We start from the raw sequence: 23,761 nt of genomic DNA, 5'->3' as shown, positions 1-23,761 counted from the left end.
TTAGAGGTTGAGTGAGTAAATATCCAGTTGCATGATTTCTAAACTCTGGATGCCAATCTTGGTGTAGGATAGTCAGAACTAAACCAGAGTTCCAGTGCTCTGTTTTAACCTACATTTTGATTCATTATTATAATGGTGTAACCTTCTGACACTATGAAGAAAACACACCAAAGTTATCTGGAGAGATTCCCCACATTTGTCAAGAATTAGAGCTGGTTCTCACCCAGCTCTGCTTGTGTCAGTACCAGCTTTAGCTGTGTGACATGCACTGATGGATGAGCAGCAAGCACTGCCAGACTGGAATTGGTAAGAGACTTGTAGAAGTTTAATACCTGTTTCTTTTCTCAACCTCTGCAACAAGTTCATCAGTTGAAAATTGACCTCTCACTACAAGGATGAGGTTCTTGATCACATCTTCAGAGCAATCCACATCAAGCAGTCCCCCAATAACCACAGGCAGACGGCTGGGATTCACCTGCACAGGAGCATTTAAAGAGGTCAGGATGCTGGCAGGGAGCAGGGAGCAATACTGATCCCCAGAACTCCGCTTGTTAAGACTGACCCCATCTTCCCACCTTTACTCCCAGCCTCCTAAGGTTCTGAAAAAGCTTAAAAGTCAATTCTTCAGACAGCAGGTGTTCCCACCCCAGCCCATTGGCTCACTTAGTTCCCACAGGAAGAGCTCCTGAGCAATCCACTTTGTCCCTGCAGGAAGGTAAAAGGAAAACTTCCCCTTCTCCCCACTCCAAAATACTGAGACTTAAAATCACCCCAACAACTCCAAAGTTATTCTACCAATTCTTCCCCCTTCAAGTGGCACATGAGTGGGAGTTACTGCTTAACCTGACTGAAGAACGAGCCCTGACTCACATCAGGGCTAATTTACTGGAGGCCACTAATAATCACTTAAATGTCAGTCTCAGGCACAAATCTGTTTGCAGAATACTTAAACATGATGCCTGTAATTGTACATGATACTGTAAAAACTGATCAATTTGACTCACTGAAGCCAAGGGGCAAGTTGTCACCTACCTTCTGTACATAAATCTCAATATATTTCTGGAGATTATTTCTATACAAATACAGCACCAAGTCGTGGACAAAGTCAAAGCGGTCGCACACAATGATGAGAGGCAGCTGGTCAGTGAGTTTAGCTTCCTAAAAGAGAACAGCTTTAGTAATTTGGTTTTGCTCTTGGACTTAAGCAGACAAATAATACAGTCACTTAAACTGTCAAAGCAGCTGAATTTGGAAAGCCAATCTCAACAGTCAACCAAATAATGACAGCTTGTTGTTCAGCTAGTTGTTTGCAAGATGTAAAGTGAGAGCACTCACACCCACTGCAGGGAGTGAGGAGCAAGAAGCTTTTTGGAGTTTAACCCTGCTCCTTTGCATGGCAGACTCTACAGAGTTTTACAACACAATACAACTATTACAAGCCTAGGCTATAGAGAATATTTTTAGTTTGCCACTGGTGTTTGGTGTGCAGGATTAGCACTCTGGGATTTCAAAAGAAATTTAACCAAGACTAGATTAAGTTGTGGTTGATAATGTAAAACTTAGATACAGAATTAACTTTGAGTGCCATGTGTCATGTGATACCTCCTAACTATGGATTTAGAGAACAGTGAGAATTCAGCTCTATAGCAGTACTACTTAAACTGCTTACCAGATTAATTATCTAAAAGCATTCCAACTTTCAGCATAAGGTTACAATGGTTACAGTACAGAAGCTTAGTCTATGTGGCAGACAGTATTCCGGATGCATTTTTCAGATCACTTATTCCAACATGCACATCCCAGAATATAATCCTACATATAAATTACACTTAAGGACTTTACACAGGGAGGCCTGTACTGGGAGATTTACCTGGTACATGTCCTGCACATTCCAGACATGGAACAGCACAAAAAACAATAACTTTCATCAGGAATTTGACAGCTTGATAACATATCTTAGGTGGCTTGATCAAATGACATACCTTACACCTCGGTGACACCAGGTTAGTTTTAGAGAATTCTCTTGGGAAGAGTTTTGCCATCTTCAGATATGATCAGCAAAATCTAAGACTATGCTATGTAACCAACAAACATGAAGGCAGGAAATGTTCCCAGATAAAGTTTTCCCCTCCCACATGGTTCCTCAGGTATTTCTCAGTGTTGTGTCTGTCAATAAGCTCAGTGCTAAGACTACAGAATCTGAACTTTGAGCACAGCACCTTTCCCTACTCTCCAGCAATGCTCTGCATCAGTCAGGATATTTCCCACTGACTGGCATCTCCCAGCAGAGCTAAACCATGGCTCACCTGGCTGACATTTCATGTGTAGGAATAAGAGAGATCAGCCCTGAACCTGACAGCATTTCTGGAATGAACTGACTCTTTTCATCTGTTGTTTCTGTAGTTGCTCAGTTGGAGTTGATTACACTATAAATAAGCATTAAGTTATCAACTCATTTGGCACTATGGGTGTTCTCAAGTTAAGCAAACTGTTTCCTATTTTATAGCAGACATTTTTAACAAGTTCTAGGTAAGCTGGTACATTTACTACAGGTTAAGAGTTCAAGCCAGATTAACCTTAGCAAGAACAGTGAGGAAGTGACCTGACATTCTTATTTTTTAGACAATATTCCAGGCTCAGACTCCATTAGGAGGTACTGTCAACATGGCAGATACCTCAGGTTTGAGGACACTTGGATCCTTAAGTGCAAAGGTTAAAACTCATCTATTTTCACAGAGCTGCCTCATTTCACTAGTGACACACCATGTTTTATCAGAACCCCCAACAGCCCCAGACAGTCCAGTGTTACCCAAACATTACCTTGAGGAAGTTTTTAACACGTTCTGGATCATAGCAGTTGCTTTCCCTGCAGATTCTTTCCACTTCTTTAATTTGTCCTGTCTTGCATGCAGCTTGAATGTACTTGAAGTGCACATCTGGATCCTGGCTGAAGTTTACAATGGAGCCCAGGAAATAAAACAAACCTGGAGAGAAACAATCAATATATTATTTGCTGGTCTCATTTAAAAGTACAAATCCCAAAGGCTACAGAAATTTAAGGCACCCATTTTGGACAAAGGCAAAAGGCCAGCATTCAAGGTTTTTCTACAGCTCCAAACATTTTCCTGGATTTCAGAAAAACAAATTATGCAACTGAATAGTGGTATCCACCCTAAACAGGGAAAGGTTTAGATCTGTTTCAACACAGTCTGAGGCCTAACTAGTTAAGCTCATTATGGCATTCTAGATTTCAGCAGACAGACACACATCTGTAACGAGGTGAGCACCAGCTCCTCTTGCACAAGTACAGGCTCACCTTCAAAGCTCTTGAAGGACTCAAAGAGCTCAATGAGTGACTGTGTTGACAGCTGTTCGTGGTATTTGGAAGCCACCTGGACACAGATCTGCAGGTTCTGACGGATGTTAGCGGACAGCATCGCACGCAGACACTCCAGGGAGTCTTCTACTGACAAGGACCCAAAATAATTCACTAACCACTGCAAAGACACATAAGGCATTTTAGACCTGAGTACAGAGCAGTTATTAGAGGCAGGATTTGCAGGTGCAGGGTTTGATGCCTTACCTCAGGGTTGAGGAGGTGAGTGTGAACCACCGCACGCTTGATGTCGTAGAGGTCTGTGAAGTGCTCGAGTGCTCTCTGCAGCAAACCAGCCTTCTCACACAGCTGAGCTATGTGAGCCCGGTCATAGTGAGTAAACATTTGGTTTCCCAGGATGGCATCTGCAACCTGGAAGGAACAGGGAACGTTTTCACTCAGCTCCTGAGCACTCCCAGCAGTGTTTGCCATGTCCAGGTGCAGGGAGTCTGAGCAGTACCTGAGGGGCGTGCATGAGGTTCATCTCAAGTAAACGTGTTTGCAGGGGACCTTCTGAGGGACGATTATTCTTCAGTGCATCCAGCAAAAAGGCTGTACATTGCTGGATTAAATTATATTCCATAAAGACATCCACAATCTGCAAAACAAAAAAAAAAAAAAAAAAAGGAAAGAAATTTAAGTTTTTGATTAGGAACTGGAAGTATATTTAAGCATCAATGCAGCTTCCAAAGCTAAACCCAAACTCATTGCTCTGATGGTTTGAGCAGGGCTCCTCTTATCAGTTTAATGCTTTGAAATCAACATTTCACAGCAATAAAGTTATTTACCTGAGTTATATCTGCAAGAGGCTCTTCATCTTGAACGAGCATTTGTGCAAACTGCTGTCCTTGATCAGGGCTGATTCTCATTACATTCCTCAGCAAAAAGATCCAGTCTGGAGTATATCCAACCTGAGAAGATGATGGAAAGTGAGAACTCAGCAAGAGCACCACACACCTTGGTAAATACAGAGCTCAGTCAAAGCTACTGTCAGGAGATTACACAACCCAGCCAGGATTTCCTCTTTTGGAAAAGGCAACATGGGGAGGTAGGGAAAGACTCATGTACGAAGTCTAACAGGAACTATTCACAAAAAACTGAGCAAAAGTAAATACTATACAGGCTCTTAGATTCTCCACAGTTACTTACAGCTACTTTGGAACATGCACTAGTTATTATAAAATACAAGATAGACACAGCAATTAAATTTTCTCTCACCTTCTTAGCATACAAAACAATCTTCTGGACTTGTCCTGTTTCAGCAAAACACTGGATGACCTTGTTTGGAACGTTGGCTCTCAGATAGACACTAAGTGCTAGCGTGGGATCCACAGATTTCACAAGGTCTCCCAGCTCCTCCGAGCACTCCAGCTGCTCACAAACAGAAATGCAGTCAGCCCACCCTGACAGTGCCATGCTGAGATGTTCTACCACCCTCTTCCTCATTTCTCTTCTCTTCATTAAGGCCCATCTTGACAGCCTGAGCTGACTCTCCCAGCAGGGCTCCAGCTCCTCACGCTCTACAGCAGTTCAGTGAATTTTCAGAGCCAGAACTGGGTGACACATTGTACCAGCATGTCTCTCCAATTAATTACACAGCTGTAACCACAGCTCACAGCGCTTGCAGTCCGTTTCCAACGGACTGGTTTGGCAAAGCCCAGCAGCAGCTCAGAGCTTTCCATGCTCTGCACAGCCTGCTGTGATTTTAAATGCAGAATGATGAGAATTTGATCAATTCTCTTGCAGTAGTTTGAGTCATAGTGACAGGTAGAGTGAGCACCTATTGCTCAGCTATTTGCTGTCACTGCTGAGCTCCCAGCTGAATTTTCCTGGGAAGGGGGGAGGCTGTCAGGCAGTGCTGCTCCTTCCCCCCACAGCTCTGAAGGTATCAGCCCCAAACTCACCTTATCTTCTTTTAACCATTTTTCCAGGAGCTGCTTGCGGCCCTGCTGGAGCACTGGTCTGCAGAGCTCCAGTGACTCATACTTGTTCAGCTGCCCTTGGTCCAGCAGAATGCCAAAATACTGCAGGAGAGGGGAAGTCTGCCCTGGCTGAGCTGGAACACTCTGGAACCGGCGTATGGTGTCTGGAGTACGCAGGATTCCCTGCCAGAGACAGAGAGAGAGAGATATTCACTTCAATTTTCTGCTGTTGTGGCTTGGCAAGAGCTTCTCCAGGAAGCTGGAGGTAATGTCACTGTAGCTGTCACAAGCATTTCTATGTTTTGCCAGCCCAGAATGTCAGGAGCAATATGGCTGAACACCAGCTCAGACACTGAGTGCTTTGACAGAAAATGTGCTATAATAACCCATTACATTTATTTCAGTAGCAATGCAGATTTAAGTTCAGAATTAGGACACGCTTGGCCTTGCAAAGAAGTTCCTCTCATCTGAATTTAGTCTTAGCCTGGGTTTTTTATCCTGTTTCCAGGTGCAGCCTCAGCTAGAGGCTGTCTTTTCACTGACACTTTTTTGCATCACTAAAGAAGTAAAGGTGAGTACCAGAAATGTTATTAATCATAGCCATTACTTCATCATTTATTCCTTCCCTCCTCTGTGGGCTTTGCAAACTCTAAGATGATCCATCTTGCAGTCAGCACCCAAAATACCTGAGAAGCACCAAAGTCCTACCTTGGGACAAGAGCAGTTTTAAGATTGTGTCCTTGCCACTAGAAAAATTCACTGAGCTTTCCTGAAGCAAGAAGCTGAAGCCAGTAGAGTTCAGAGCTGTTGTGAACACTTTACCTTTGGGGCATTAGCTGCCACCTTTGCTGCCTCTGAGTAGTTCCCTTGTGCAAAGAGTGCATTGAATTTCCTGGCAAAGAGCTCCTCGGCCCCCGCCAGGTTGTTGCGGACAGCCATCCGTAACGCCAGGTCAGGGTTCTGCAGCACGTTTGTGATGTAGGGAATGATGTTCTCCTCTTCCACACACACTGACAGCACCTGGAGAAACCACCAGGGGAAACCTCCAGTTAGCCCAAGTATCAAAAGTGAGCCAAAGGCTAAGCTAACTCCTGAGGGGAAAGTTGGGGTATTCATGGAAAGTTTTCCATCCCTTGATAACTCATAATTGTCATTTTATTAAAGAGGCCTCTGGTCAGAAAGAACCAGTGTCATCCATTGTCTGCATCACAGCAGGCAATTAACAGCTTAATTGAGGTATCTGCAGAGGCAGAAACACAGAAATATAATGGATCTTTCAGGGATACAGGGATCTTTCTAAAACTCAATGTCCTAAGTAATCAATCCTAGAGGATAGAGGAACAAACCTGCTCTGTATTTCCCATGCTCAATAAACAATCCACCCAAAATCAATGTGGGCTAAAGGCATGGCTGTACAATGTCAGCAGCTTGTTCATAAAGTAGTTAAGTATGGAGATAAAACAGCAAATTTATTTTGGGGCACACAACACTGTCAGACCTCACATGCTCTGAACAGAGCTCAAAGTTAACATTTCTGGAAACCTTTAGACACAGACATGAACCCTGCAGTTTATCATAAGAAGTGGCTTCCAGGCCAAGCTCCCTTACCTGTCCCTTTCTGTTGACCCCAATAATTCCAGCTGTTGCTTCGTGCTGTGCAGTAACAAAAATGGTCTCTCCACTGATCCTGTTCATGTAGATGCAGGTGCCAGTTTCCAGGTCATACAAGTGGATGTAGCCATACTTTGTTATGAGGAACACCACGTCGTGCTTGTCACTGATCTGCAAAACAGAAATAGATTACTCAAATTTGGCACTGGATAAATGAGTTGGTGCTTTTGGAACAGCTGGGCCATTTCAGGACAGCCAGCAGTGCTGTTTTATTTTTACTTGAGTACTATCCCAGCAGAATGACGTTTGAAGAGCTTGAAAAGCAGTTAAAACATATGGATATTTCTTCTATAAATAAGAACATGCTGCTCTTGAATGCTGCTTGTCTCCACCTTTACTTTCCCACTACTGAAGCAGGAGCAGCAGCCAGACCAGTCACACCAGTTTAGGCCCCCATTAAGCAGCTGGCTCCCAGTGCCCTCCCTGCTCCTCTCACATCCACCCAGAGAAGCTGCAGACCTTTTGCAGCTGTCATACCTGCATAGCAACAGGAAAGTCACTCTGTGCTTCAGGAGGGAAGAAGACATCCACAGCTTTCTTTGGAAAGGGCTGATTCCCAGTGGGTGGTGTGCCAACCTCAATGATATGCAGCTGTGCAAGAGATAAGATTAATTCTTGCGTCTAATTTATTTAACAATAGATTCAACAATGAAATTACAGCAGTTCTCTTGCTGCTCAGCCTTAATTCCAAGTTTATGCAAAGACAAACTAAGTTAATCTTCCTAAATATTTTCACTGGCTAAAGGTGAAACCTGGTGCTGATGTACCAGAGGTGACAGAAACAGTTAAATATGATCTTTAGTTACCTCTAATTACTTGGAAGTCTCAGGATTCAGTTAGGTTTCTTCAGATGCATTATTTTAACCTGGTTCACATTCTGCAGAGACAGTTCTGAATATGTTTCTCTGAATCTAGCTCTGGTTTTACTCTAACTCACATAATTCCAGTATTCACATGGGATCATTATTTAGCCCTGCAACACTATTGCTTTACTTTTTTTTTTTATTTCCATCCAATAATTTGGAAATTATTTGAGTCTGATACCAGGGATCAGCATCAAAGAAAGATTACCACAGCTTTTCCCTCAAGCTTAGCCTGTGAGGCTGAGAGTCACATGTTTCAAGCAGCTAACTGGGCTGGTCATGACATGCCACTTAACTTCTCCACTCACAGATTCTTGCTACACCAGGTAGTCCAAGCTCTGCATGCACCACATGTCATATCCAGACTGACACAGTCCTTCACTTTCTTCCTTAAATGCAACTTTTTGCATTAAACCACTTGTTCTCCTGGAAGCAGAGAACCAGGGTGAGTCACTAAAGATTACAATATGTTTAGAACCAAGCCTTACCTTACCCCCAGCTTGCCCTCTTACTGCAAAACAGAAGAGAGTGGATTCTTCAGCATTCCCTTCCATCTTGAACTGTGCAAAGCTGGCTGCATGTCCCTCGATGGGCTGGGACACTTTTCTGTCCACAGAGTACAGCTGCATTGCCCCCACCACACGGTTTTGCTACACCAAAAAGAACAAGTGTCAGGAAAAACAGGCACTGTGACAGTAATTTCATTGAATATTGGTCAATATGCTGCCATTTAAAGCTTCCTCTTACAACAGCATCACTTCAGACTCTCGTCACTTCAGACTAGTGTTTATATCATTACAAATCCAATTATAGTAATGTGAGATTTTCAGTTACACTTAAGTTTGTTATGTGAAGATTGAGACAAGCGTTTAAGTTTAATAAAACAAACAGATCAGTCCTGCTCCTGTAGAAGGAGACAACAAGACAAGCTCTGGGGTTTCCCCACCTTCCTGGAGGTAAAGTACCTGAGCAGATATTCCAGTCAGCAGGAGCCATTTCTGCTTGGCATCAGTTCTGTAGTTGATGATCTGGCAGCCAGCGAGGCTGGAGTGGCGATCAAACATCTTGACGGGCTGCGACTCGCCCTCCATGCTCCAGTGGTACACGGCGTTATCCGTCACGAGGGCAACGGTGTTCAGGGAGATCCACTTCCAGAAGGTGACATCATCTGTCATGGTGTGAGCCTTCATCTTGCTCTTCATCTCAATGTTAAAGATTTGCAGCGTTTTCCCAGCTAGAAGACACAGTGGTGTTAGGCACGGGACAGAGCTGCACTAGGACATCAAACCCTGGGGACTTCCTTCAAGAAAAAGCTGCTCTACACTGGCAGACCTTCAGGGATCAGCCTCCACTTGGAAGCAGACCACACTCCTGGGGCTGATTTTACTGATTTGCCACTACTGAGCAATCAAACAGATGTGGAGAATGGGTTGGTAGGAGACAAAAGCTTCAGCCACACAAATGGGTTGGAGGATACTTCACATACACCAACACCAGGTCACAGTCATGCTGAGGCTCCTTGGAGCTCTGAGGGAAGCTGTCAGTGGCATTTAAAGCTATGTCCACATCTGTTTTAAGTATTAAAAGGGCACAACATGGAACAGTCAGGTTGGCAGAGGGCTTTTGTAATTCAGGCTAATTAACCAAAACCTTGGGGTTGCACTAATGGGATACACAGCTACTGACTGCAAACCAGACTGACAGGAACTGTGCAGGGCAAGGAATCTAGGGACCAACACAAGCTCTAGAAGGCAAGAGGAAAATTCTCCAAATCACATAGAATGGTGCATACAAACATCCTGAACAGCCACCTGCAGTCAAATCTACCAGTCTGTATAACACAGTGGCCTAAGAAATGATTTCTTCCTGTTGAGAAGATAAGAAAAGTTCTGACAGTTCTATTACTTCTAGGAGAGAATTATTTAAGCACACATAAGTGCAGCCCAGGAGGAATAGAAAAGATCCCATAAAACTGGATGCAGGCCAGAAAATCTGCTACAGTTAGTAACTGCAGGCCAGCTTGAGGAAGTCACAGTGCCACAGAGGCAAGTGCCTGCACTCACCAAGGACTGATTTAGCTCAAAGCCATTAGCTCAGCAATTGAAGCAAGATGCTGAGTGAGGAGTTTCTCCAGAATTTGGAGAAATCTCTCTACTACAGAGTTACTCAGGCTACAGGCAGCAGTTTGTTTCCACATCTAGTGCAGCTGGAGCTTTAGGGTAAAGGGAGAGGACATTCAGGTAACACATTCCTACATGCTAGGCAAGGTGTATTACAAGGCAAAATCTAGACTTGAGTCAAAGGGGTCAGTCCTGTTCATAAAAAGCTCAGTATCAAGATGCCAGTGATTCGAGTACACTTTGGATTCTTGAGTGGATTAATTTTGGGAATCTTAGGGTTTCCCTTGTTTGGGAGGGCACAGAAACCTCTGACTTTTAGGCCTTCAGTTGCTTAAACACCACTGTTCAGCCATGTGCACCATAAATCTGAGCCATTTTATTCTGCTTTTTCTTGTCATAAGACACAACAGGTACTAGGTACAGTCAATTGAGGTAACTCACCATCTGCACACACAAGAAAGCATTAAAGTTGTGACAAAACAGTAGCACAGTATTAAAGGCAAAGTTAGGTAACATTGGATACATACAAATCTTTCCATTAGCAATACATGCATTTCTAGAGTGACTGCACTGTAAGCTTTTTGGGCCTCTGAGGGGAAGAGATGGACATTTCTGGAGACTCCAGAGGAATGCTTGTTCTCTGTAACATCAGAGATACCAAGCTGGCTGACCTTGTACTTCCTTCACCACACAAGTCTTCCCTGCATAGTTTTACTCCTCTTATCACTGCCTGATACAATAAAAATGCACTGGCCTCTTTCAGCAAGGCCAAACCAAGGCCTTCAGGAATATCTGTCCCCCCTTCCCAGCCTTAGTTTTCCTGTCTCTAAGGAAAGGTTTAGTTGATCTAGGAGTTATACTCTTAGATCAGGTCTCACTTCCCTCTAACACGATTCCTTAAAGGCCACACTTGGCTTCCAGCTCTCCCTGCTCAGAAGCTGCAGCATTTGGACTGAAGGAAAAAACTCATCCTAATGATCAGCAAAATAGCAGGAAGCCTCAGCTGAAGCTCCCTGCCCAGCTGCCTCCAGAAGAGCTGAAAATGCATTCAACTTCAGCTCCCATTAAGCTGTGGAAAATTGCTGCAGGATCCTCCCACATAAATTACCTGGGAGAGCTCAGTCCCTCATAAACTAGCTCTACAGCAAGCTCTCCATCCACTCCAGCAGCCCTTCAGCAGAACTCATACCTTTCAGTGCAATGACTTTACTGGCAGGGTTCATGATAGCACTGTCAGCTGAAATTGGTCTCCTGATGGGGTTGCTGGGGTCGTTCATGTCAATGATCACCACTTGAGCCTGCTCTCCTACTTTCTCTCTGATGCAGATGAATTTGTCAGACTCCATGGTCAGAGTGCTGAACCCAATGTTTGCTGGGTTGATGCCCAGACTTTGGAGCTGGAAGAGAAGAAAAAGGTTTAACATTATTACCTTGGTATAGCCACAAGCAGCTTTTGTGAATGTCACAGGAAATATCAGACTTTGCTTTATTTGGTGACAAAACAGCAATGCTACCCCAAACCTGCACAACACAAAATGTTGCACAATTTCAACTAAACCCAGCAGGCTTCCTGGAGAAGCATTCAAGCACTTGTATCTTGTCTTCAAGGTCCATTTACAACTTAACCATTAAGAACTCAATCTTTGAGCCCCCTCACATGGCTTAAAGCACTCTGAACTCGCCATACTGGACCTGCAGCCCCAGCCCTCCTCCCTGAGCTCACCCACTGCCTTTGGCAGCTATCGCTATTTCAAGCTTAACACCACACGTGAGGTGTCTGAGCTTTATCTCTATCCCTGTGCAGCTAAAAAAAGCTGCCTGTCTAGCAATTAGCCCAGGCCTGTCTCGCAGCAGGAGGCACAGCTGGGCCCTACTGAAATCACCAATGGCCCTGTTTGACACGGGAGTTATCAATAAACCACTTCCTTCCCTGAGCCACAGCCTGCTCCCCTAAGCCTTTCAATGCCCACATTTCTTGTACAGCTTGCAACAAAACATTTCAGCTAACAGCACTTTGCAAAGCCCCTGTATGAGGAGGATAATCAGTAGGGAAACAAAGTTCATTGCATTTTTAACAGCAAAAATGCAGCCATGGTCACATCACACAGATATCCAGCTTGTCCACCTTGAGAACCCCAGTTTTCTTCTATGAGAAGAACTATCAGCTCTAATATTCTGGTATTTTTCTTTCTGAAAGACCTTCAAGCCCAAGATGCCCCAAGAAGGGCGAGACCTTCAAAGGCATTTCAGGCTGATTGTGCTGGTTTGGAGCTCTCAGCTCTTATCAGCTGTGCTCTGAGCCAGCTCCAGGGAGGCCATGCCCCAGCTGCTCTGCTCCTGCCTGTCTGCAGCTCCTGATAAAGGGGCTTTGACTCCACTTCCCCTTTGCCCAGGCTCTGCAACAGCACATGTGAGGAACAAGTAACATCTGAGCCATGGCACAGCAAGTTAACAGAGCGAGCCTCACACAAGTCACTTGGATGGATGATGTAGATTATGCAGAGAATATTTTGACAATAAAGCCAGGTGACAGCATGTGACAGCTATTAAAAAAATAAAAAACAACCTCAAACTCCTTGACAGGTCACAACTTTTTGACTCAGATTTAAGCAAGTGCTTGAGGTCCAGCATCCCAGAACGTGACCACACGTTTTTCAGCCACCTAGAAGATTTTAGATTCAAGCTCAGAAGTCCCTTTCACACTTTGAGCAGTTGTACCTGAGCTAGGCAGGGTTATACACACCCCAATCACACCCCTGCAGGGAGGGAAGGGCTGGAGATGTGGGAGTTTGATCTGCTGGAGCTGGAGTGACTTACTGGGACGTGGCATTTCCTTTTGCTGGGGCTGCAGGCTTAGCAAGTGCCAAATCATTTATCAAGCACTCAATTTCCTCGTTAATTTGGTAGAGGGGGGCGGCTGCAGAGAGCCAAGCAGGCAATAACTCACAGGGTGAAAACAGAACAAAGCAGAGCAGCAAGTCCAAGCAGATGGCAGGACCTCTTAGGGAGGTCCAGACAAAACCACCACAGCAAAGGTGCTTGGATACTGCAAGGCAGATTTACCTTAATCCACAGCAAACTGCCATCTGCTAGTGCAGCTCTGAGCCACTGAGCCAGGTGGGACACGGCAGACTTTTACAATTTCTGTTATCAAAGGTGAGGTGTTTCTTTGCAAAGATGTAGAAGATTGGCACAGGAGCTCTGAAGAAGTTTTCTGATGGAGATGCAACCATCTGCAAGGTCTCTAAGTGCACAAACTCCTCCTGCCAACATTTCATCTTTCATCTCAACAAACCAAGTGCATGAACCACGTCTGCTTCAAGGCTCAGGAAATTGACTCTGACAGAGACAATTTCTGTGTTTGGTTACACAAGAGTGTCACCAGCCAGGAGTGGCACTTCCTTGCCCAGCTGGTGAATTTCTGGGCTGCACAGAACTCCTGAGCACAGATCATTCCCTGGAATATTGCTTGTTGTCCTGCCCAAACAGGCTGAAGTTCAGGTGAGTGAGGCAGGCATGTTTATAAAGCTAAGCAAAGCAAACAGAGATGAAGATTACTGTTAGGAAACATGACAGCAAATATTTCTTTGAAGGCTTTTATTCTGAAAATTTCAATACTATTCCATGTACAAACTCAGGAGCTGAACTACAATTAAGGAGTACAGGGGTTTATGGCAGATTCTCTATTACAAAGGGAAAGACCCCCAAGTATTTAATGCTGCACGAGGTCCACTACATTTCACTGATTCATAAACAAAAAAAAGGGAATTTCAGACATTGCTATATTTTACTACAAAACCCACTTCCTTGGCTTTTAAGCAGATATGAAAGCAGAACTTGCTAACAGTCCTTGGGCAACTGATTTACAGTTGGGAGTTATTTCACACCACCATTTGTTGGGAAGATCAGTTACACCAGACTCCTGCTGGGAATAAAGTGTTCTGTGAAAGAGCTGCTCCAGTAGAGTGGAACCATGAAACAGATTGCCAGGGACAGCAGCAACTCCTGTGCTCAGCAGGGATGTTGCCCCAAAGGACTCATCTCACCCAGGATCAGATACTTCAGTCACTTGCAGGTTCTGCTGAGCCCTGGAATTCTGTGATGGCATTTATCTGAGCAGCCCTGAGATGTGAGTCATTGTAACGTTGTAAGGCAATGGCTGATTACCAGAATTGTTTTTTTCACTGCAAGATAATTCAAGTGCATTCTTGGTAACTTAGCCAGAGAAGTTGTCACATGTACGGGACATCAAACTGAATGGTAAAAGTGCTGACAGGAGTCTCTTTGCTGACCCCTTCCTGTAATGTTCCCTTTCTTGTGGCAGTCTGCTTAGCTGTCAGATCATTTCTCCTTGCCTGTGAGGAAGGGCACGGAAGTGCTGAGCACACATTTCACCTCAGCTCTCACACCCAACAGGATGCAACCACTGCTCTGTGGCCACGAGCAGCTGCTCAGGCCCTGCCCAGAGACTCCTTATCTGCATGCTGCTAGAAATCACAAAGCTGGAAAATGCCACTAAACTGGAAAATACCCATATTTTTGAGAAGCACTTCAGTGTGTAATGAATCATATTTAGCTGTGTCCCAGGCCATGCTTTCCTAGGCTTTGATTGACCAAGGCAGACACTTGAGCTGCTCTTTTAATTCCACAGACCAAAGTTCAGCAGAGCAAACATCAGTCACACTAAACCATTTGTGTTTGTGATGCTCTCTTAGTTATCCCTGCAGTTCTGAGAGTCCCACAGCCAGTCCATGGCAAAGTACTCCATATTTACCAGGGCAAGGTAAGAGTTACAGCCTGTGGCAGCCTAGGAAGTCGTGTTTCCAACAGATAAGGAGATTCAAGAGCTCTCCTGTTTCTATATCCTTCCTATTTTCTGCAGGCTGAGGCACCACAGCAGCCAGGCCGTGCTGTGGGACTGGCCCAGCTCCCCCAGTGAGGCTGCACCGGCTGGAACCGGAGCTCAGATCCCACTCCTGCTTTGGGCTGAGGCCCCAACCCAGCAGGGAACACAGATCAGCCCAGGCACCAAGGCAGCAGGGCCTGCACCTCAGTGCCTGTGAGGGACATGCCCAGCACAGCTCATAAACTGCTTAACTCATTGCTCCTATCCAATTAGCTGAGACACACACACAATCCCTCTCACTTCCATTCTCTGTTACGTGTTTTCCCTCTGTAGGAATATTCTAAAATCACTGGCTTTAGGAATTTGGATCCACTAAGAAGCAGAGAGCAAGAATCCCACCAAAACAGCATTAGGCACCACAGTTCTCTAATTCCTGACTTGCATTATCACAGAGGATGTAACTGCTCCCAACTAATGCTGTTACAGCAGAGATTTGTGGTTTAGGCTGCATTAAACTCCCTGTCAGCACAATACATCGAACAATTTTGCTGTTTGTCATATTTAGAGCAAACAACTGAATTGATATATTTTGTTCTGTGATTCCTTGGCTGTCCTGTTTTATTCTCTGGCCCAGCTGTGATTCCAAGCACCACCACAGCAGAACAGCACAGCTGCCATTCAGGTTTGCTCCATCAATGAACAATAGATGCAATCCCCCTTTTCCTAGGGTTAAAAAAGCACTTCTGTCCTGGTATCAAGTGCACAGCCTGAGCTGGCAGTATTCTCTATATTGTTTTACAAAAATATTTCAATTCAGAAGAATATTTATTCATGCCTTAACTCAGTACAGCAGTGGGCCTGCTCCAAGTTCAGTATTTATATATTTCAGGGTAGTGTGGTTAAATTAAGTGGCAGTCACAGTTCATCACCTGCTAATTAGTCTGGGTTCCTTCTCACTCATCAAGAACTTGCCCTCTAAGAAAAGCTCCACTGACCCACCACAGTAAGGAGCTGTTTTATTTTCACCCTCAAACACACACAGAGGAACGTTTCAGGAATCCCTGAAGGCTGGATAGGAGCAACCAGATTTGCAATCATCCCACACACTGAACTCTGATCTCCCACTACATACACACTGGATTGTTTCCTCATAGCCACTTTGGGGAAAGAAAAAAAAAAAAAGGCAGCAGCTATATAAAGTTTTATAACATGAGTGTTGATAGCACAGCAATCAGGTTCCTCCCTGAAAATTCCCAAGGAAAGTTTTGCCCAGGCTGTTGTTGCTGGTCCTTGGTGGCAAGGCAGGGGTGCAGAGCAGACACCACACAGATAACAGCAGCCTGCACACCTGGGGCTGCTGAGATTGCAGAGCTTGTGACTCTGGCAAACAAACCCTGACAACATTTTTGGTTTTACACTCCCCAGAAAGCTCCCTCCTCCCCAGCAAGTTACCTACTTGTCCAAAGTCCACCTTCAGCTCCAATCTGGGGTACAAAGCACTGTGCCCCCAAGAGATGAGGAATTCAGGAGTTTTCACCTTTTCATTCCCAAATCACACAGCCAAGCTGCCAACAGCAGCAGCTTGAAGCTGAGCACCAGGACAAGCTTTGTACTTGATCATTTTTTAACCTCCAATAATGAATCTGTGGAGAACCAGGATCACACTGTGTTGGTTGATTGATTTCAATAACAGCCTGTAAGAACTTTCTCATTCAAATCCATCACCTGTTTTTCAAGGCTCCAGCTGGGTTACCTCCTCTTTCATTAAGAATCACTACAAACTTGCAGGTGTTGCACAACACCTGTACAACAAGTTTCCTAGATAATGTGGGTCAGGCACAGTTCAAGAAATTGTATTATTGAGTCCATGAGGAGCCTGGACAGCAAAAATATTGCAATATCAGTGTTTCTGCTCCCAAAATTACATCAGGAACTTCAGCAGAAAAGCAACTCCTAGAACCCAAATTCCTCTGAATTTTTTTTCAATGAAATGAAAGGAGGAAGTTCAAAGGCAAGAGCCACGTGCACCCAGGCTCGGAGGGGTGCACACCCAGCTGAGAACGGATCAGCTCCTGTGTGCAGCTGTAACAGAGACTGGTTCAGCCAGTGCTCCACACCGAATGGGCACAGGCAGAGTAAAATGCAAATCCAACCCCAAATAAACAGACAAATCAGTCTGGAGGCAGAGCAGTCCTGTTCCACCCCAGGGCTGGCCTGGAAGCTCCCAGCACTTCTGGCGTGAAGCAGATGAGTTTCATTATGTAACAGTACTCATGTCATTAGAGACCTGGCAGTGGGTCACATGCAAGGTTTGGGGCTTAAATAATGCACAAAGGTGCAGTGCCACAATGCCTGATTGAGAGCTGGGCTGGCTTTCACCTGAGTGCACAGAACCCCCTCAGCACCTGGGGCTGGACAAGGCACTGCCTGGGAGGTGAAGCTCTGGCCAATTCCTGACATTCTCCTGTCAGTGCTGCTCACTACCTAAACCATGAATTCTGGCCTGCTTTTAAACTGATATTGGAGTAAAACCATTCAGTGCTCAGCTACACACCTGAACAAGCACCAAAGCAGCATTTATGAACAGCTGTAGCCCTCAACTAACTATTCTGCAGTGGTTCTTTCAACAAGGTGTCTAAAAATGAATTCCTCTCCATTTGAGCCAGGAAAAAAAGGCATTGTAAATCATGCAAATCCATCACTGTGTTTACCCCAGTTAGCTGAGCACAAACCAAACACAGACACTGGCATCACCAAAAGACCTTGACCAGGTGTGCCAATGTAGCTTTTATTAGACAAATTCTCCTCAAAAAAAACCCCACTGCTGAGCAGTGAAACCGAGCTCGGTAACACTCAGAGCCCTTCGCCCTTCAGACCTGTCAGATGGGAAGTGCCCATTGCACAACTGGATCCAGACCCCTCCCAGCGCCGCAGCTTCACCCACGGGCAGGGAGCCCTCGCTGCCCCGGGAGGGAGCCCCGCGCTCCCGCTCCGCAGCCCGGCGCCTCCAGGAAGTCACCTCAGAGAAATTCAGCGCCATCACTCGGAAATAAACTATTAACGTGTGGTTCTGGTGCAACGAGAGCCAGAGCTGGGCTTGGGGAGAGGCCGGCGGACAGCGGAGCTGGCACCTGGGCACCTGCACTGCCACAGCTGCACTGCAGGCAGCCGCAGAGCTCCCACATTTCGCTGCAATACGCGATTTTCCTTCCACAAAATGACATTAGAAGTGGGAACACCGGCAGATCGCTTTAGCCTGTCCTTAGAACTACAGAAGCTTTAAGACCATTCAAATAAATACATTAAGCGGCACACGGACACAGCTCGGCCACCTGCCCGCCTCACCCCCCCGTGCCGGGCCGGGATTTCCCGCTGGCGCCGCTCCGGAGCCACCCGCGCCCGGCCCGCAGCGCCCGGCCCGCCCGGGCACCGCGCCAGCCTCGCCCACCCCGCCGGGCACGGCCCGCGGGCACCGGCAAGGGCGGGATGCCCGGGCCGGCCCCTCCCGGGAGCGCCCTTCGGGCAGCGCTCCCCGAGCCGGGCACCGCGGGCCGAGCAGCGCCGAGCGCGCCCGGCCGCCCTCACGGAGGCACCGCGGGCAGGCCCGGCGCGGCTCCCCGGTTCCGTCCCCGGGCGGCTCCCCCGGCGGAGCGAGGCAGCGACCCGCCCGCCCCCGCGCCCACCTGGAGATGCTCCTGGAAGCGGATGGGCAGGATCTGGGCCATGGCGGCGGCGGGGCGCTCCGGGCCGGGCCGGGCTCAGCGGTGCGGGCGGAGCGGGGCCGCGATGGCGGAGCGGGGCCGTGCGGAAGCTGCCCCCGCCGGCGGAAGGATACCGCCGCGGAAGGATACCCGCACCTGCCGCCGCCGGCCGGCCGCGCGGAGGGATCCCGGCGAGCGGCGCCAATGGGAGAGGCGGCTGTGATGCGCCGCCGGAAGGGACTATTTGGGGACGCATCACTCCCTCCCTCCCTTTCCCCGGCCTTTTTTTTTTTTGCCACATCATGCGACCATGGGGCCGCGGCGTCACTTCCGGCCCGCGCGCGCGCGGTCACGTGGGGCGGGGCGGCGCGGCCGGGCAAGGTGACACCGGGGGGACACGGGGGGGACATGAGGGGACACGGGGGGGACACCGGGAGTGACAACAGTGGGACACGGGGGGGGACACCACTGGGACACCGGGGGGAGTCCCTGGACCACCCCCGCCAGGGTGTCCCCGTCACCGGGATGGCAGGGATGTCCCCTCCTGGGGGACACTGAGGGGACAGGGATGTCCCCGTCACCGGGATGCGATGGATCCCACCCCCTTCTCCCAGGGTGTCCTCCTGTCATGGGGATGTGATGGAGCCACACCCCCGGAGGTGACACTGAGGGGACAAGGGTGTCCCTGTCACTGGGATCTGATGGATCCCCCAGCCCCTGGTGTCCCTGTCCCCAGGATGTGATGGATTCCTTATCCTTAGAGCATCCCTGTCCCCATGATCTCATGGTGTCCCTGTCACCAGGATCTGATGGATTCCTCTCTTCCTGCTGTCCCTGTCCGAAGAATCTGACGGATCCCCCATCCTTGGAGCATCCCTGTCCCCATGATCTGATGGGTCCCCCATCCCCTGGTGTCCTTATCCCCAGGATCTGATGGATTCCCCATCCCAGAGTGTCCCTGTCCCCGGGATCTGGTGTCTCTCCCATCCCTGGAGTGTCCCTGTCCCCAGATCTCATGGATCCCCCATTCCAGGCTGTCCCTGTCCCCAGATCTCATGGATTCCTCTCCCCTGCTGTCCCTGTCCCCTCTGTCCCCATCCCTGCCCCCCAGGGCTGCTCTCCCAGCCCCTTCCCATGCCCCTGTTAATGAGTCCAGCACAGTAATGAAGCTCCTCCACACTTCCCTCTGTGTTTTATTAACTCACACTTGACCTCCAGCACGTAAAACAGGTAAAAACTTAACTTTGTCTTGGGATCAGCGCCCAGAGCTGTGTGTGCTGTCACACTTGGCATGGCTGAAATCTTATTTTATTTAACAGCTCACTGTTACTTCCCCAGACAATTTTTACTTTGTCTTAAATTCCCCATCTCCAAACCTCTGAGAGAAGCCCTGGAACACAGTGGGGGGAAAATCCCTCACTTGGAAAATGAAAAGAAAAAAAATATATATATAAAAAAAATCAGCATTAGGATCTGCCAAGTGATTTCTAGCCCCAAGGAACAGTGGGCATTCTGTGTACTCATTTCAGGCCCACTGGGTGGTGCAGATGGCATTTGACTCATGAGGGGCTGTGACACTGCAAATATAAATCAAATTAAACAGCAGAACTCAGAGCAGAGGATGAGTCAAGCCCAAGTGCTGCTGCTGCTCCAAAGCAGAAAGAACAAAACCCTTCCCCATCAATCACAGCAAGAGGAACAATTACCAGAGCCAGCAATTTCTTTATGAGCAATAATATTGTAATATTAAAAATAAATCCCATGGTTTTGGAGGCAGTGCTGGAATGCTGGAGGTGAGGCAGAGGTGGGATGGTGAATGCTTTATTCAGGCTACAGCAATCAAACACAATCCAGCACTTGAACCAGTGCCCAGGGTGGCACAGAGCACACAGCTGAGGCAGGAAAAATCACAGCAAGTTCTTCCAATTATTTGGAAATTCTTACCCAAACTGCTCACTCAAGCCCTGGAGCGTTTCAGAGTTATTATGGTGATAAAACAGAATTTCTTTATTGAGAAGGAAACAAACTTCATGATGACAAAGCACCACAGCTCCTTGCTCTTTCAGATGCTCAGGGAAAAACACTTTTATTTCCTTGTGTGTACCTGGTACAGCACAGCAAGGAATGGAGGTGAGAAATGTCCCTTTGGATTTAATACTGCAATTTTCCCTTTGGATTTAATCCTGATATTTTCCCTTTGGATTTAATCCTGCAATTGTCCCTTTGGATTTAATCCTGCAATTGTCCCTTTGGATTTAATCCTGAAATTTTCCCTTTGGATTTAATCCTGCAATTGTCCTTTTGGATTTAATCCTGATATTTTCCCTTTGGATTTAATCTTGATATTTTCCCTTTGGATTTAATCCTGCAGTTGTCCCTTTGGATCTAATCCTGCTGCTCCCACCACTACAAGAGCCCTTCCTGCACATTTTCCTGAGCATGAATTCTGTGTGACCACCATCAGAATAAAATGGGTAAAAAATTACAGTTCCACTCCTTACAAAAATAAACCCCAACCGACCTTGAAGAAAAATTGCATTTATAACAGCTCTGAGAGCTCTTTAAGTCAAATAAATGCCAGAGAATTGGCACCACACTTGGTATCAGGGCTTCAGCCACAGCTGAGGCTGTGAAATTGTTGCCACTGCCCTGCAGCAACACAAAGCTTGGGAAGCTTTCCCTGCAGGATGCAGCGCAGGGAATTGAGTTTGTCCTCTTTGGCACAAGTTTCCCTGCAGTTCTGTCAGTCCTTGGGCATTCTGCAAAGAGCCCAGAGCTGCACAAGCTGCCCCCAAGCAGAGTTACCCCATTTCCTTCTCAGGGCCACTCAGAGCCTGGGCTCTCTGCTGCTTCCTCTGCAGGTAGCGAGCTCGGGCGTCCTGGATGGATTGCTCATCGTTCCTCCTCTCCATCTTCCCTGCAGAGCTCTCTGGGGCTCCTTCTGGGGAGAGAGGAGAGAAAGAAATGAAAATAAACTCTCTGTGTCCAACCCACCTCCCCTCCATTGGATTTGTGTTCCCCCCGATGAATCTGGCTCTGTGTTCTCAGAGGGCTGATTTATTGTTTTATGATGCTGTATTAAATTAAAGAATGCTGAAGTAAACTGTATTAAAGAATACAGAAAGGATACTTACAGAAGACTAAAAAGATAATAATGAAAACTCTTTCCAGAGTCCCAACACAGCTTGGCACTGATTGGCCATTGAGTGAAAACAACTCACATCAGAATCCAACAAAACAATCTCCAAACACATTCCAAAGCACCAAAACACAGAAGAAGTTTTCCTTTTTCTCTGTGGCTTCTCAGCTTCCCAGGAGAAAAATCCTGGGCAAAGGGATTTTTCAGAAAATATGAATGTAACACCCCCCAGCATTACAAGTCCTCCTATTTGTTAAATACCAAAAAAACCCCAACCAAATCTCATTTTTTTTTCCTCCCATGCAGCCATTTGAATGACTTCCAGAGAGGACAGACTGCACCACAGCAGGGAGGGAAAAAAAATTCAAAATAAAGTAACACCTTAGCTCCCATGTCAATGTTTGCAGCTGGGCTCATCTCATCCCCAAATCTTGCTTTTTATTGTAGCACAGAATATGAAACCTGTGTTCTGCACACCCATTTCTCCTCTGAACTGCACATCCCACACTCAGGTTTGGGCAGGATAGGACAGGAAAAAACATTGGGATAAACTATCTTTAAAAAATTTCCGGAGGCAGGAGGGAGGGAGAGGAAAACGTGCAGATAAGGGAGTGAAAAAAGTCAATATTGCAGCTCAGGCACCATCAGAAATGCACATTCCCCCACAGCACTGAGACCTTGGGACTGCTTCTCACAGAAGGGAAGAGAAGCAGAAAATATTTTCAGTCTAAAAAAACAATAAAAAAGAAATTCAAAGGCTCTGAGAGCCTAAAATCTGTGTGAGTGAAGCAGCTACTGCAGCCTGGTCCTGGGGGCTGGTAAGAGAAGAATGAGCTTTAATCAGCACCCCTTGTTAAAATAATTCTAATTATTATGTCTTGTCAGCTATTCAGCCACCTATTTTCATGAAGGTGCCAGAAATACAACATCTGTAAGGTCAAAATTAAACTCCAGTTAATTGGGAATTGCCTGATGAAATCACAATGTGGAGGGGGACACAGAGAACATTTCCTTCAGATAAACTGAGGAGGCTCTTCTGCATTATTTATAACCAAATGAAATTGATGTTTAAAATGGTGGATTAATACAATAATGCAGGGGAGCAAACAGATGCTGGCCTGAGCACAAGTGTGCATTTTTGCCTTTGTTAAGGAAATGGAAGAGGATCTGTGTTTAGTGTACAATAAATGGATGTTTTGGAAGGGGCAGCTCAGGAGCAAAGGGGCCCTTTGGGTACTTGGCTGCTTTAGGAAGCTGCTGACAGGAGAATCCCAGGAATGCCAAGCAGCCAGATCAGTCAGCAGGCACAGTTCTAATTACCACTGACTATTCACACATTGGTATTAAATTCATTGTCAGAATCAGACACCCACCAAAATGTGAGACTTTTTCTTCTCTGTCTATTGCTGGGTGAGGTTTTTGATAATTTTTTTCCTTCCCTCTGCACCACAGCTCTTCTCCCAGGGCATCATTATGTGGGCATCAATGGCTAAATACCCTTCACAAACTCAAACAACCAGCCTCAAAATGCTTTTATTCAACTCTGCTCCAAGAAACCAAAAGGGGTGAGCGTGGCAAGAAGGATTGCAGAGCTGTGAGGAGCATAAAACAACCACAACTACACCAAACAAATTCACACTTTCTAATCCAGAACCTGCCATAATAAACACACAGGGCTCCAAAACAACAATGAAAACTTTAGTGATATTTTTGCCTGACGTCTGGGAGAAACGATGAGGAGGACTCCATCTAATCAGAAGGCTAATTAATTACTTGATTATAGTATATTATTCTATATTATTATTATATTACATCTAAACTGAATCTGCCAAGCACTCCACTGCACAGAATCTTGTGACTGTCCCAACACACACACTTGGATTCAACTGGGCAGTGAATCAAAACACACCAAAATCCAATCACCAATTCCACTCATGAACAACACAGGAGCAGCAAATAAAATAAGATTTGTTTTTCTTTCTCTGAGGTTCAGAGAATATAAAACCCAGGAATATTCTTGGGAAGAATTGTGCCTTGCTTTTCTCTGTGAAATGAGACGACAGAAAACCACACACACACACACAGAGAGAGAGATGAGCACTGTGCTTACCAAAGAGCCTTTT

General features: G+C 46.3%; 2 protein-coding genes across 6 annotated transcripts in view; both read right to left on the bottom strand.

Moving 5' to 3' along the window:
- Positions 1–18,645, bottom strand: part of CLTC (clathrin heavy chain) — a 30,377-nt gene extending 11,732 nt beyond the window's left edge. For both annotated transcript variants that reach the window (XM_064729527.1, XM_064729528.1), the window contains exons 1-16: positions 18,482–18,645; positions 11,142–11,349; positions 8,798–9,066; positions 8,321–8,482; positions 7,447–7,560; positions 6,907–7,080; positions 6,121–6,318; positions 5,281–5,481; positions 4,595–4,747; positions 4,165–4,287; positions 3,837–3,974; positions 3,584–3,748; positions 3,317–3,497; positions 2,821–2,984; positions 1,033–1,158; positions 333–475 (exon numbers count right to left, since the gene is read on the bottom strand). In XM_064729527.1, the coding sequence (XP_064585597.1) occupies positions 333–475; positions 1,033–1,158; positions 2,821–2,984; positions 3,317–3,497; positions 3,584–3,748; positions 3,837–3,974; positions 4,165–4,287; positions 4,595–4,747; positions 5,281–5,481; positions 6,121–6,318; positions 6,907–7,080; positions 7,447–7,560; positions 8,321–8,482; positions 8,798–9,066; positions 11,142–11,349; positions 18,482–18,523 (2,561 nt within the window). In that variant the 5' untranslated portion in view covers positions 18,524–18,645. The remainder of the gene's footprint in view (positions 1–332; positions 476–1,032; positions 1,159–2,820; positions 2,985–3,316; positions 3,498–3,583; positions 3,749–3,836; positions 3,975–4,164; positions 4,288–4,594; positions 4,748–5,280; positions 5,482–6,120; positions 6,319–6,906; positions 7,081–7,446; positions 7,561–8,320; positions 8,483–8,797; positions 9,067–11,141; positions 11,350–18,481) is intronic.
- A 1,018-nt stretch (positions 18,646–19,663) lies between these two features.
- The window catches only part of DHX40 (DEAH-box helicase 40), a 28,891-nt gene continuing 24,793 nt past the window's right edge, over positions 19,664–23,761 (bottom strand). For all 4 annotated transcript variants that reach the window (XM_064729401.1, XM_064729404.1, XM_064729403.1 and 1 more), the window contains exons 16-17: positions 23,749–23,761; positions 19,664–21,440 (exon numbers count right to left, since the gene is read on the bottom strand). The exon at positions 23,749–23,761 is cut by the window's right edge and continues 216 nt beyond it. In XM_064729401.1, coding sequence (XP_064585471.1) covers positions 21,301–21,440; positions 23,749–23,761 — 153 coding nt within the window. In that variant the 3' untranslated portion in view covers positions 19,664–21,300. The remainder of the gene's footprint in view (positions 21,441–23,748) is intronic.

The sequence above is a fragment of the Zonotrichia leucophrys genome, chromosome 19 (assembly GCF_028769735.1).
Source record: "Zonotrichia leucophrys gambelii isolate GWCS_2022_RI chromosome 19, RI_Zleu_2.0, whole genome shotgun sequence".
In the NCBI taxonomy this organism is placed as follows: domain Eukaryota; kingdom Metazoa; phylum Chordata; class Aves; order Passeriformes; family Passerellidae; genus Zonotrichia; species Zonotrichia leucophrys.
Note: the sequence above shows the minus strand (reverse complement) of the source record. Positions and strands in the feature narration are given on the sequence as shown.